We start from the raw sequence: 14137 nt of genomic DNA on the forward strand, positions 1-14137 counted from the left end.
AAAAAAAAAAAAAAAAAATAGTCTAAGATTCCTACAAAATTCTTCCCAGTAAAGAAGTACAGCTGAATTATACATGTTAGCAAGTACACTCTTGCTAACATGTATATGTATATGTATGTTCTTTTTAACATACAGTGTTCAATAACCTTCACTATTTCTTACAGCTTTGCCTTTATATAAAATGCATGCCCTCAACTACATTCCTTCATGGGTCACCACAGATTTAAAAATCTGAACCCCAACAGAACCAGTTCCTCTTGAACCATTATCCTTTCTCCCCAATCCTCCCAAACTTATTTTCCAGTAGTCCTACCTGCCTTACATTTCCTTCCTTCCTCCCTCCCTCCCTCCCACATTGATTCAGGTGGGGTGTTAATGAGAGCTCACATCATAATGGAGAGAAAAGCTACACTACACATATGAAAAGATCATTCAAAACATTTACAAAACAATAATCAAGAACAAGAGCATACAAAATTCCAAGTGTAGAGGAAAAATGAGTTTAGTAAAATGGGTTAGGTCAAAAAGACTCCCTAAAGAGAAGTGAGTTTGGATCAGGTATTTCAAAGCAGATGGTTCAGAAGTTGAGAGAAGGAAAAAAAGCATTTCTACCTGGATCCCATCAAATCCCATTGTTGGTGGACACGGAGGCATAGCTTTATGGAACAAAGCCATATGCCCCATAGGATTTCCTCTTGGGATTGTACATAAGCTCCCTAAACCTTTGTGGGAAGTACCCTCTCTCTAAATAGTGACTCAGAAGCAGACAGGAAGATCTTACGATAAGGAGCAGGGGCCAGCAAAAAATAGCCCATGGGTCTAACCTAGCCTGCTGCATGTTTTTGTAAATAAAGTTTTATTGGAACATGGCATTGCCCATTCATTTACCAACTGTTCACTGCTACTCACGCACTATAATGGAAGAGTTGAATAGTTGCGACAGAGAACATATGACCTTCAAAGCATAAAATATGTAATATCCAGCCCTTTACAAAAAAGTTTGTCAATGCCTGTCCTATACCACTCAACATCTTTTCATGTTTCTTGACTCTTGTTTACCCTCAATGAAGGGAGACCCTGGCTATAGGGTACCCAAGGGGGAAAGTTTAATACAGCATGAAGGGGTCACTGATACTTACCAGACATCTACTATGCACCCCAGAATATAATATTATCTCCCCAAAGATGTCATTTTTCCCTTCTCACACGATGCTCAAACCCCTAGATACTCACCTGTATCTCTTGTAGTCTTCCTCATCCTTTTCCAGGCTGACCAGCTCGTTGGGACATGCCACATTTCCCAGCAGGCTGAGGTACTCCAGAGCTGGTGTCACTTCTGCCAGGTGATCAAGCAGGCACTCCAAGTCAGTGATGTGACAAAGGTTAAGGATCTTGGTCCAGAAAGACAAAAGGCTTAGCAAGGAGCACAGACCATACCTGACAGGCACAACCTAGCAGCTGATTGAGTCCTGTCTGCTCCAAGGACAAGATGTGGGTGAGGGTTGAAATCAACTTGCTGTGGGTGTCTGGCATGGCTAGTTTTTCCCTCCTACTGTTTGGGACACAGCCCAGCTTTTCTCTGGGCAGGTGAGGTTAAGTCCAGATCACTTAAGAAAGAATGAATGCGCTTAACTGTTTCACTGTACTTTTCTTTCCTATATAGTTCTATTTTTGTTTTAAATGATGAAGGGTAGATTCCACGTAGTAAAATATTTTACAATATGCAGCTCCATAAAACTTTATTTTTTCTAGTAATGAAAGCAAGAAATTACTTCCAAAGGCCTCATCAGAAATATATTGGTTCTCCTTTAGGGAGAAATTCATCATTAAAACGTGGGAATGGCATGGACGCAAACAGGAATTAGCAGCATCCTTTACGATCTGACAGCCTCTTGTGGAGCTCAGCATTGCTCAGTGGCCTCACTGGTGGCAATGAGACATTGGATTGGGTGAAAAGGAGAACAAAGCTAGGAGGAGAAGACAAACAGGACAGTTTTAGTGAAGCCAGGGAGGTCAGAAAGCATTTCCTGAGAATCTGCTGTGAAATCAATATTCTATGAAGGACAGAATGAAAAAGAAAAGGTGGGGCATAGTGGTGAGAGTGTTCCATAATCCATCCCCTCAGTGGGACCCACTGTTCGGTCAAGATAAACACTGAGACCCCAAACTAAATAAGGCAAGAGTCACAGATTCAGGGAATCACAGGCATTGGGAAAGACTAGTCCGCACATCAGCTCCCAAGCCACATTCAGAGAGCTGAGCCCTAGGCAAGCTGATTCAGCAGGTTGTGAACAGAGGCATGACTACCAGGGGCCTATCAATGAGAAGAGGTAGCCAGTATCAGCAGAGAGAACGGGGTCCTTGCCAGCGAATGCATGCCAGCAGAGCATACAGGGGCTAAACACATGATGGTGGATGCAGCACACAAGAGTCAAAGACTCAGGATTCCATTTCCAGGAGAAAATAAAAATGAAATAAAAGGGCTGCCCTTACTCTGTGACGATGCTCTCTAACCGTGGGATGTCATCCCAATTTTCTCATACTTCAGCTTGTCAGCTGAACTCCAAATCTAACCAATGTCTGAATCCAGTCCCTCACATATCTGCCAAAGGGTCACCACAAGAAAGCTCATTCTACCTCTAACAACCATAAGAAGAGAGTTTTTCTTTCCCCAGGGACTGAATCTTCCTGGAATTCCCACCCCACTGTCTCCATTTAGCTACTTGGGAGTCACAAAGAAGAAGTCATTCTTGTCTTCCATGTGATGGCCCTTCAGATGGTTGAAGCTCACGTATCTTCCTTCAACCTTACATTTTCCAAACTAAGTTCCTTCAAGCACTGTTCATACACAAGCTATGTCAACATCATATACAAGAACAAGCACCGGACCCTGGGAGGGAGCAAGACCAAGACAGTGAAAAGGCAAAGCTCACAAGCCAAAGGGGAAAACTAGTTAAAGAGGGTCCGAGCATCCTCATCCAGTGTGGGTTTCCATCTGCCAACATCACGCCCCATTTCCTAAACAAAGACAGGACAATGGAAAACAAAGTTATCAAACTTTCAAATTTTCAACCAATGACATCCAGGAATGACCACAAAGGATCACTGGAATGCGGATGATGATGGGAAAAGGAACACATGGAAAAGATGAGAAAGGAGGTCCCACCAAGGAGGTAAGCTTGAAATACAGCAGGTTTAAGTGGTCAGGAGTCAAAACATTAACGTTATTTCATCACCCAAGATAAAACACACTTACTACCTCTTAAAGTTCAGTCACCACACTCTTTAAGAAAATCATTTAAATAAAACCAATTAAAATGACAGTGAACAATTTCAGGGAAAACTTGCCTTTTCCAGCAGGTTCTATCTTTGGATCCTTCAGAGTCATTACCAATACATTAGAAAAAGAAAAAAAAAAGAAAAGAAAAGGAATCTTGCCAGTACTCTACAAGTGCTGCCCTTTGACCCAGGCAGAGGCACCTCAGGGGCCCCCGTGCTTTGGAGTGTCTTCGTCAAAAATTTTTCAGTCGTAGTTCAGTACCAGGACTGCCTAGGGGCCAACAGCATCATTCAGGTAGGATACCCCATGCCTTCACTTGGACCTGCATGGGCCTCAGCCCCAGTCCTGGTTTCTCCCCTTCAAGGTTCTCTCCAATCCTCTGCCCCACACAGGGGACCCACTGGATGCTCCAAGGAGCACTAGGTCTCATGCCCATCAGGTCGTCCAGAAGCCTCAAGCCAGGTGCTAGTTCTAGGGGGGCAGCCAGACAGCTGATCACTCTTGCTTGCTGGCGCAGTATTTCTTTTGTGAGACTGCAAGAGAGTAGCCTGCCAAAACGGTGCTGATGTGTGGACGTGAGGTGATTAGAAGTATTTATGTGGACAATGGCCCTAGAGAACCCAGGGGAAGCCCTTTCTGCGATGGACGGCAAAGTCCAGGCCAAACCTATTACCCTCTTAGAGACAAATTCCTTAAAGCTTCACCTTTTCTTCATCTACTTCATGAAGGTGAGAATATGAAGAAATGGAACTCAAAACTGGCAAGATCTTCAAGTTAGGGAAACACTGGGCAACGGAGTTGGCTTGAAGTCCCAGTCATGCCTCAACATTTGGTGACTAGTGATGGGAAGCCTTGCATTCTACCATCCAGGGAAGTAGGCCCAGTATAATGTGAGTAAATCTTCGTACATAAACGTGCCACAGAGCTAACAGAGCTTGTGTGTGAGGGCTGCACGCTTACATAGGCCCTTTCCAGGGTCCCGGGAAAGGCCCTGGAAATAGAGTCACATGGTCACACATTTTCATAAAACCTGCAAACGTAGGTTACTTGAACCGCAATCAGTTAAGAGCATTGTCTTTCTCTGGTAGGACTTCTGTCACACTTCTGCTTGAGTAGGATGATGCTGGAGTAGCTGGAGTAGTAACTCTGGGGACCTTAGAGGAAATGGTGAAGGAGTGGCATTGAATTAGGATTCAGTGGGTCTGTTTCTGTGGTTTGTAGTCATTTCTGTGTCTGTTACTACAACAGCACCAGTAGGAATGGCTTGCAGTAATATTTCTACCACCCACCATGCTGACACACACATGTGGGGACCAACGTAAAAACGACGATAAAACAGTTAATGAACTTATCAATTCAGAGAATATTTAATATTAAGTTGCTGAGTATGTATACACACACGTACTCAAACACAACTAACTTGAAATGTCTTGAAATCTTTTAGCTCATAGACGAGAGAAATGTGTAAGAGCTTTCCCAAAATTTAGTAATTCTAAAACTTTTACCAATAATTCAGTGGTGAAATTACCAATAATGAATGGTGAAACTGAAAGAAACATCCCTAAATATTAAAAATAAAAATCAATTTTCAATTAGATGGAATTATCTACTCTCTATAGAAAACACTACAAAATTTAATTACATAATGAACTTATAAGGGAATTTGCAGAAAAGAAATAGAAAAAAGTTCTTATACAGATACGTTTAGTATCAAGGAGATTGTGTTCTAAATATTTTAATGTGCAGTATCCATCAATCTAAAAAATTTTTAATTTGCTTTGATGTATTTTTTATTCCCAATAAACATTCATCTTCATACCTAATTTTGCATTTGTAATTATAGTCTTTGCCTTTAAGAGGGCCTCCTCAAATTATGCAAGCTTCACACTCCACAAAATCTGGATCCACCCCTTAACAGGAGGCCATGGAGACACAGACTCATTCAAATGTCTTGATCATGGGAGTTTCTTGGGCAAAGGGTCTGCAGGCTTCAAGAAGCTTCAGCCACCCTATGCCAATGAATCCAAGAAGTGCTGCATTCCTTGGAGCCTCAGAGCCTGCCTCCTCTAGGATATTTTGTGAGGCAGAAGCAAGTCCTTCTTCCTAAGCCTTCCAACTACCCGCTAAATGATCATTTGGGCTGGGCCAGGTGGTCTCCCCAAATCCACACTGTGAGAAATCACTAGTACCTACTCCGCGGGCGCTCTGGACCAGAACATCATCATTATGTTGATACCACCATTGGAGGATGACACGCGAGAAGAAGTATTAATTGGTTTCTTCGTCTCCTGGGTCAGTAAGGACAAGCACAGCCCTGTCTTGCATGATTGCGAGCTCTGAGACAGAACTTGTCACATTCCTTTCTGTCAAGTCACAGAGAAAATTAACCAGAGGCAATCAGTGGAGGGAACTTGGTGTCCCTGGTTAACCAAGACTACCTCAGTGGAGCCACTTCCAGAGATTCTCCGAAGGGTGGTTTCATTTTTTCTCCTTTTTAAAACGTGAAGCTATCTGGCACAGTTTCAACTCTCTGCAGCTGCGTTCTCAGTACACACCTGGTTACCCTCATCAAGTCTTCTCCAGAGTACTTGCCGTTTAGATTTTTTTCAGTGTTGTCTACAGAAAGTTGCCACTGCAGAGCCCAGCTGTCATGGCTAGGCTTGCCAACGGAGATTTTCTGCAGAGGGCCCAAGATCAAAGCCACAGCTTGCCTTGAAAGTTTGGAGCCCAAGGGAGGAGGGGAATCTCATGGTGTCACGTCCAGTTGCACAGGTCTGAAGCTGCTTCCCGGGTGAGAATGGGTACGTACATCTCTCTGTGCTCAGCTCCAGGTCAAAGGGCAGCACCTGTGACCACTGCGGGTATTTCAACCAGAGCTTATCCTGATAGAAGATTTTCAAATGCTAAACAGTCTACACGGCATATTAGATTCACACCCACACGTGTCAGAAATATTATCACATCCAGATAACAATTAAGAAAACTATGGTCAGGACTTCCCTGGTGGTGCAGTGGTTACAAATCCGCCTGCCAACGCAGGGGACACGGGTTCGAGCCCTGGTCCGGGAAGATCCCACATGCCGCAGATCAACTAAGCCCATGTGCCACAACTACTGAGCCTGCGCTGTAGAGCCCACGTGCCACAACTACCAAAGCCCGCATGCCTAGAGCCTGTGCTCCGCCACAACAGAAGCCACTGCAGTGAGAAGCCTGCGCACTGCAACGAAGACCCAATGCAGCCAAAAATTAATTAATTATTTATTTATTTTTAAAAAGATACTTCTGAAAACAAAAAAGAAAACTATGGTCAAAGGTCACACAGTCTCTAAATGGCCAAGTCTATATTAAAACCTAGGCCCTATAAAATGATACTTCTCATCATTTCCTAACACAAAAAGGAGAATTTAAAACACTGAAAAATGAGGGGTCATATGCTTTTGTGGGATATCATAAGGTTCTGTCATCCAGCTGTGCTCTGTACCTCAGTTACTTTTCAGTTTGGGCTTATTCATTTAAGGCATCGAGGCTTTGGCTAACAGTTAAGTGTTCAAAGAACTTGTAAAGTTTTGGGGTGTTTAAGTGGTTTCATATATCTATATAAAATGCCATTACAATCTCTCAACAATACTTCCAAATGTGTAATACCCAGTTTACAGGTACAGACCCTTCCCCAAGACAACATGGTAAGTCGCTATGGGAACTCAAGTCTGGCCTTCTAACTCCATGCACTGGTCTCCTTACCACAGCCCAGCTGTGTAACATATAGCACTATTCTTTCTTCCTGTTGGCACTATAATTCATACTGTCTCTTCATACATGTGCTTAAGCAAAGAGAAACAGAAAATAAAGAAATAAAGTGTGATTTAAAATGAAGTCAGCTTATCACCTTTCCCCTACCCACCCCCAAAAGGCAAGTGGGAGAGAATAATTTGATTGTGCAAAGGTTAACTATCTATATTTTCCTGACATTTCTGTTGTTCCCTTATTTACGGTTGAGTATTCAGACACGATATGGCTGAGACTGTCCATACTCATGGGTGAGCAAGAAGGAGAGTGTGAGAATATGAGTGTTGAGGAGAGGAAGTCCACTCCATGGCCAGTGACCACGGGACTAGTCCAAACAAGCCAAAGGAAGGAGAGAGAGGTAAGCTATAAATATGAGATGAAGAGGTAGACTGGGACAACCAAGCTCTTAGGTCTACCAGAACAGGACCCCAAAGCTGAGGGCTGAACAGAAGTGGAACAAAGGGCTGGGAGATCAAGGAGGAAGTGTGCAGCTGGGGAGGTGAATCGAGAAGAAATGTGCCAGATGCTTGGTTTGGGTTCTGGAATCCCTCTCATATTTGTTCTACGTTTGGCACGTGACTTGCTTTGGCCATGGGACAGCAACATCCATGATGCAAATAGGGCTTTAAAAGTACTTGTACATCAAGCTTTGCTCTTGGAGCATCGCTCCCACATGGAAAGGCCTGTGCTAGCCTGCTGGAGACATGTAGTCCAGCCAACAACCAGTACCAACCTCCAGATATATAAGCAAGGCCACCTCAGATCATCCAGCCGAGCCTCCAAATAACTGTGATTGCATGAGTGACCCAAGCAAGACTAGCAGAAGAACCATACAGCTGAGCCCTGCCCAAATAGCTGATGGACAGAATTGTAAACCAAAAATATTTGTTATTTTAAGCCACTAATTTTGGGGGTGGATTATTACACAGCAAAGCTAACAGACAAAGTCCTAGTCTAAGGCATTTCATGGAGTAACAATAGCAATATGGAACCTCATGACTGTTGTAGAGCCTGGAGTATTTCCATAAGTAGGGAGGAGAGTCAGTTGGCTAAAAAGGTCAAGTCAGGAGCATAGGATAAGAGAATGGCATGTAGTGTTACTGCTGCTTTTACCTGCCTTTCAACCTACAACTTCTTGGTCAAGTGCATGGGGAAAGTAAACCAATCTTCATGATCACACTGGTAGATCAGGGGAGAAAGACATCATGCTGCATCATGAAAAAGCTAACTAGTTATCTTTTGTATCTACCGGCAATAAAGTACTTACAACAGTGTAGCGATATAACTGGCCAGATCTACAGCTTCACATTGCCTTCCGCTGCAGTCCCTTTCACACCACCATCATTGCTCCCTGAGCATTACTGCTACAGATTGGAGAAAAGGACTGAACCAAGGAAAAACAAGCAACACTGAAAACAAAACCGTTATTCAGTCCACCTTATTCCTTTAAAAATGAGAAACATTCTGCACAGCAAAGGAATCCACCAACAAAACAAAAAGGTATAACCCACTGAATGGGAGCAAATAATTGTAAATAATATTTCATAAGGGGCTAATATCTAAAATATACAAAGAATCCATACAACTCAATAGCAAAAGCAAAAAGAAAACCAATCCAATTACAAACTGAACAGAAGATCTGAATAGACATTTTTCCAAAGAGGACATACAGATGGCCAACAGGTACATGAAAAGATGCTCAACATCATTAATCATCAGAACCACCATGAGATTTCACCTCACACCTGTTAGAGTGGCTACTATCAAAAAGACAAGAAATAATGAGTGTTGGTGAGGATGTGAAGAAAAGGGAACCCTTGTGCACAGTTGGTGGGAATGTAAATTGGTGCAGCCACTACAGAAAACAGTATGACAGTTCCTCAAAAAATTAAGACTACCATATGATCCAGGATTCCACTCCTTGGTACTTATCCAAAGAAAACAAAAACACTAACTCGAAAAGATGTATGTACCCCATGCTCACTGCAGCATTATTTACAATAGCCAAGATATGGAAACAACTGAAGTGTCTATCGACGATGAATGGATAAAGAAACTGTGATACACACACACTCAATGAAATACCATTCAGCCATAAAAAACAATGAAATCTTGCCATTTGTGACAACATGGATAGACCTCAAGAGCATGACGCTAAGTGAAACAAGTCAGACAGAGAAAGACAAACACTGTACGATCTCCCTTACATGTGGAATCTAAAACAACAATAACGACATCAAGACCAAGCTCATAGATAGAGAGAAAAGACTGGTGGTTGCCAGAAGAGGGAGGGGGTGATGGGAGTAGGAGAAATGGTAAACCACTTTTTTGTTGCTATTGTTTTTAGTTTAAATAAATTGAAAAAGTTAGTTAATTAATCCTAAAGTGGATCCCTGTGCATTTTCAGTATATTCTATGCCAGGTTATGAAAATGAATCCTCTAAAGTGGGAGACAGTAATGCTTAGTAAGTTCACATGAAGCATTAATATTAGTAGAATCTAACCTAATTAGACTAACCAGGTAATCTGCCAGGCATCAATACTTACTCAGTATCTCTTCAATTGTCAGTGGTAATAGAAGAAAGCAATACTATAACCTACGTATTTCAGACACACTGGTATCCAACAAATACTTTCCAATAATTGGTTATTACATAAATCAGTGGTTGATCAAAAAAATGAAAAATCACCCACTGATTCATCTGCAGACTGGGACTGCATGAAATGACATTCTCTCACGGCTGGTATGCCTTTCTTTTAATTGTTTTGCTCAGGCTGGTGTTAAAAGGAGTATGTACCAATTAATACTACAGAGAAGTGGCCAGGAAGTGTGCTGAGTGAGAAGAGGAATTGAGTTTGGGATTAGCATTTGTACAGTATTTGCTGTACAGTCCTTGTGACTTCATCTGTGGGCTATTAGGGAAGCCCTTCTCACTGTACCACTTTTTATATTGCCTTCTTGACAATATCCCAGGGCAGAGGCAGCTGGTTTTATAACTATGCAGAAACCTGCTTTGCTTATGTCATCACTGTACTTTGATTCCAACATGCAAAAAAGTTTTTCACATATTCCTCTTTATGAGTTATTCTGATAGGCAGGTGAAAGCTGTAACATCACACACACACAACAATGTGAAACAGGCTCTGAGAACATTACTTGACCATGGCCACACAGCTAAACATGATTAAGCTGACTCATGAACCCAAGTCCAACAACTCCAATACTCTACAGTGACATGGGACACACGATATGAGCATTGGGGTCCACAGGAGGAACCATATCATCCAAAGTCTAGTCTAATTATCCTTTTATTCTTAATTGATTTGAGAATATCATCCAGCTGATCATCCCAGACAGCTAAGGAACCCATAAGACACACTGACTGTAATAATTTTTCAAACAACAACTAGGAAACTTGGTTGACCAACGGATAGGAGAAGAAAAAAAAAAATCCATCAACATTTCATTATGATAAAGACTGATATTTACTTGTAGGCCTTCTCCTTCTTCTAAGAAAGTGCCTATTATTAATGGACACAAATACCATATTTTACTGAATAAGGAAAATATTAACTTATGACTTACCATATAAACAGTGGCTAAAAATAATTGTGCAAATCAGTCTTAAAGCTGACATAAACATATATGTTAATCTTAACATATTTATCTGGCTTTATTTCATACTCTATGGGAAAATGCCCCCATCCCATTTCTATTTTTAACTTACCATGTGAACAAGAACAAGTGATTAAACCACACCAGGTCTGAAAGTGAAACGCTCCATCAATAAAACAAGGTGACTGGACTTCAAGTCTGAAGTAACACAGTAAAATGGAAAGAACTCTAGATCTGGCCACAGCTGAGACTGAATCCTGGGCCTAGCATCTTGTTAAATGTCTGGCTGTGGGCCTATATTTCACCTCTTTCCTCATCTAGGTAAATGGACAAACCACACCCTTCTCGAAGAGTTTGGAAAGAATGAAAAATAATACACTTAAAGTTACCTAGCATGGTGTCTGATCCACAGGAGTGCTCAACAAAGAACAGCTGATGATGGGCTTCCCTGGTGGCGCAGTGGTTGAGAGTCCGCCTGCCGATGCAGGGGACACGGGTTCCTGCCCCGGTCCGGGAAGATCCCACATGCCGCGGAGTGTCTGGGCCCGTGAGCCATGGCCTCTGAGCCTGCGCGTCCGGAGCCTGTGCTCCGCAACAGGAGAGGCCACAACAGTGAGAGGCCCACGTACCACAAAAAAACTCCCCGCCTAAGCGAGCTGGCACTGTGCAGGCATGGAGGTCCACAACTCTAACCTGGAGGAGCTGCGTGGCTTACACTGAATAAAGGTTCTGATTCCTTTCTTAGCCTCACTACAGAATCCAGAGCAACTAGTCCCTTTGAGTCTCATCCCAGGGTGCTAGATCCTCACCCACTTAAGGAGAAACCACACAGTAGAATGGCTCTCCTCTGCCCTTCTCATCATCCTAGTACCATAAACACCCCAGAGGGCAGAGCTGGGCCAGGGCTTCCCACTTATCCTCCACCTGAGCCCCTTCCCCCTTCTCTTTGGCCAAAAGCATTCCCCAAGCCTGAGCCAAAGCCTTCCAGGAACCTCCCTGAAGGCCAAGGTTGCTTGGAGGTACTACCCCCTGCTTCCCACCAGAGGTCGCCCTCCCACACAAGCCTAAGCAAACAGAACCCGGCTTTGCCTTCTCGGCAGCAGTGACATTATTTTCTTTCTCTATTTTTATCTATTAAAAAGATTTCTTTACAGCTATAACTTAGATCTCTACACTAAAATGGAGCAACAGGAAGATATAATGGTGCATTTCATTTATGAATGACCTGTAATAAATTACTCCGAAGTGTCCCGAGTGCCAGGAGACACAACGCTTTGTCTGCCCACGGACTGTATTTCACCTGCTTTAATTTAGCTGACACATAAAACTCATTTGACATTTCGCAGGTATTTGTTGGGGGCGGGGGGGGGGGTGGCCTGCGGGAGGGGACCACTGCGAGGCCGGGAGGGGAGTGTGGGTGGCGGCAAAGCCAAGGATATTTGGTTCTTATTGAGGGTTAAGGTGTGGAGCCTGGGTAACCCTGGCAACACGAGGTCATCCCCGAGCAGATTGTTGTCCAAGATGAGTTCCTCCAGGCTCCCGAACGCGCTCAGTCCTTCCAGTGACCTGCAATGACAAAGGCAACAGGAAAAATGATCCTGCACTAAATCAGGGAGGCCATTATGAGCCGAAATAAATATTTTAACCTTCCCTTTCAGGACTGGGAATAGTTTGGGCTTGGTGCCTGTCAGCAAAGTGAATGACAAGAATTAGTAGCGGGAGCCGGGGCGGGGGCGGCGGGGGAGAAGGGGCCGCTGGCACTCACCGCATCCTTCACGCATTGCCAACATGAAGGATGAGGGTCACTTAGTGAGTAGCCAGGATCCAAAACAAAGGGCTTCAGATACGGCCTGCAGGATAAATTTGTCAATGTCTTGTGCCTTCAGGCACCCAGCCTCAGCTGACCCTAACCTCCATTCCCAAGATAAATAACTCTGTCACAGTTCACCTTCATTCCCTGGACACAAATTTAAGTTGTCATCCATCATTCCTGCCCAGAAATATCATACCCCTCTTACAATAATAAATATAACTTCAAGTATCATTTCTTAGCGGTTCTCTTCTACACAGTCCTAGGAAAAAGCAAGGAAGGCTTCCTTTCTCTGCATTCACCGCCTTTGACTTTTTCTCCCCTCTGCTTTTTTGCCTTACTAATCACTTAATTTGCTTCTGCCCAGTGTCCCTGTGGCCGCCTCAAAAGGCAAGATATCTGCGGAAGCACAGAATCACTCCAGTCTGAATGGCTGTTTCTTCCTCTTTCATTTCTTTTTGTTTGTTTTTGTTTGGGGGGGGGAGGTGAGGTAAGGAAGGGGTTGCGGGAATTTCTGCCTCAAGGCTCCTGACTTGACGTTTACTGTTTTAATTTATGGAAAGTGGATTTCTCACTTCATTTCTTTGAAAAAAGTGCCGAATGCAGCAATGGAGATGTCGGGGCAGTAAAGAAAGGCATCGGAAAGAATTAAGTACCCGGCTCAGAGAGAAAAAAAGCATCCGGGGAAAACAGCCCTGTTAATAGACGTAGCTGAAAGTTAACTCTTAAGGTTAGGGGCACAGGGCTGCTGGGGGTGCAGGCAGCGAGGGGCGGCTGTGCGCATGTGCCTGCCGGGCGCATGCAGATGGTAATTACAGAAAGCTGCCCAGTGGAGGGGCTCACACGGCCACATGCTCCCAGCTCGTTCACCTGCCAGACCCAAGAGCTGTGCTGAGCTTGCACAGGCTGACAGCTGAGCTACGACGTTGACCAGAGGGTGGACTCACACAGGGTTGCCTGGCTGTTCTATAAAATGCAACGAATCGGGGAGACATTGTCTAAGCTATTTATGCATTTACTGATGGCCCTTCCATCACAGACGCTCCTGCTTGCGTGTGCAATGCCGGTACATGTGATGTGACTGTTCAGTGCCTGTATGTGTGGCGTGAGTGTGAACTTGAGCACCAGACCTTTCTGAATACATCCATCTCTCCCTTGTGGGACCTGTGTCAATAGGACTCCAAAATCAAGAGGCGGTGAAAGATGCCTGGTGAAGAAGCAGTATCAACCCCCAGACTCCACTGGGCCCAGAGCTCCACCAGCAGCCCCACTCCTGCCCCAAACCTCCAGGTGGTCCCAGCCACGGCCCAGCACCCAGACCACGTCTAATCCCGTAACTGACACTACTTGCGCCGTCGCAGGGGGGCAATACCGCATACACTTGGGGTCAAGGGTCAACAGGGTCACCAAGTTCCATTTCCTCCTCCTCCTCTCTCTCCTTCCTCAGGTTTCAGGAAGGCAAAACAGAATTTATACAGGTACAGTCAGGAAGGCCTGGGGCTTTACTTCTGTGCCATCATTTACTTGCAGCCTGAATTTGGGCATCTCAACAACCCCCTCGAGTTCCCTTCTTTTGTGCTGACCCAGCTCACAGGATCTTGCAGGGAATACGTGGGAGAGGACTAACAACCTATTAGCAAATACT

General features: G+C 44.0%; 1 protein-coding gene across 2 annotated transcripts in view; it reads right to left on the reverse strand.

The window, feature by feature from the left end:
- LRMDA (leucine rich melanocyte differentiation associated) overlaps positions 1-14137 on the reverse strand; it is a 1082484-nt gene that overhangs the window by 482227 nt on the left and 586120 nt on the right. For both annotated transcript variants that reach the window (XM_024740463.1, XM_024740471.1), the window contains 2 exons: positions 12122-12248; positions 1234-1373 (listed from right to left, as the gene is read on the reverse strand). In XM_024740463.1, coding sequence (XP_024596231.1) covers positions 1234-1373; positions 12122-12248 — 267 coding nt within the window. The remainder of the gene's footprint in view (positions 1-1233; positions 1374-12121; positions 12249-14137) is intronic.

The sequence above is a fragment of the Neophocaena asiaeorientalis genome, unplaced genomic scaffold, assembly GCF_003031525.2.
Source record: "Neophocaena asiaeorientalis asiaeorientalis breed wild unplaced genomic scaffold, Neophocaena_asiaeorientalis_V1.1 scaffold484, whole genome shotgun sequence".
NCBI lineage: Eukaryota > Metazoa > Chordata > Mammalia > Artiodactyla > Phocoenidae > Neophocaena > Neophocaena asiaeorientalis.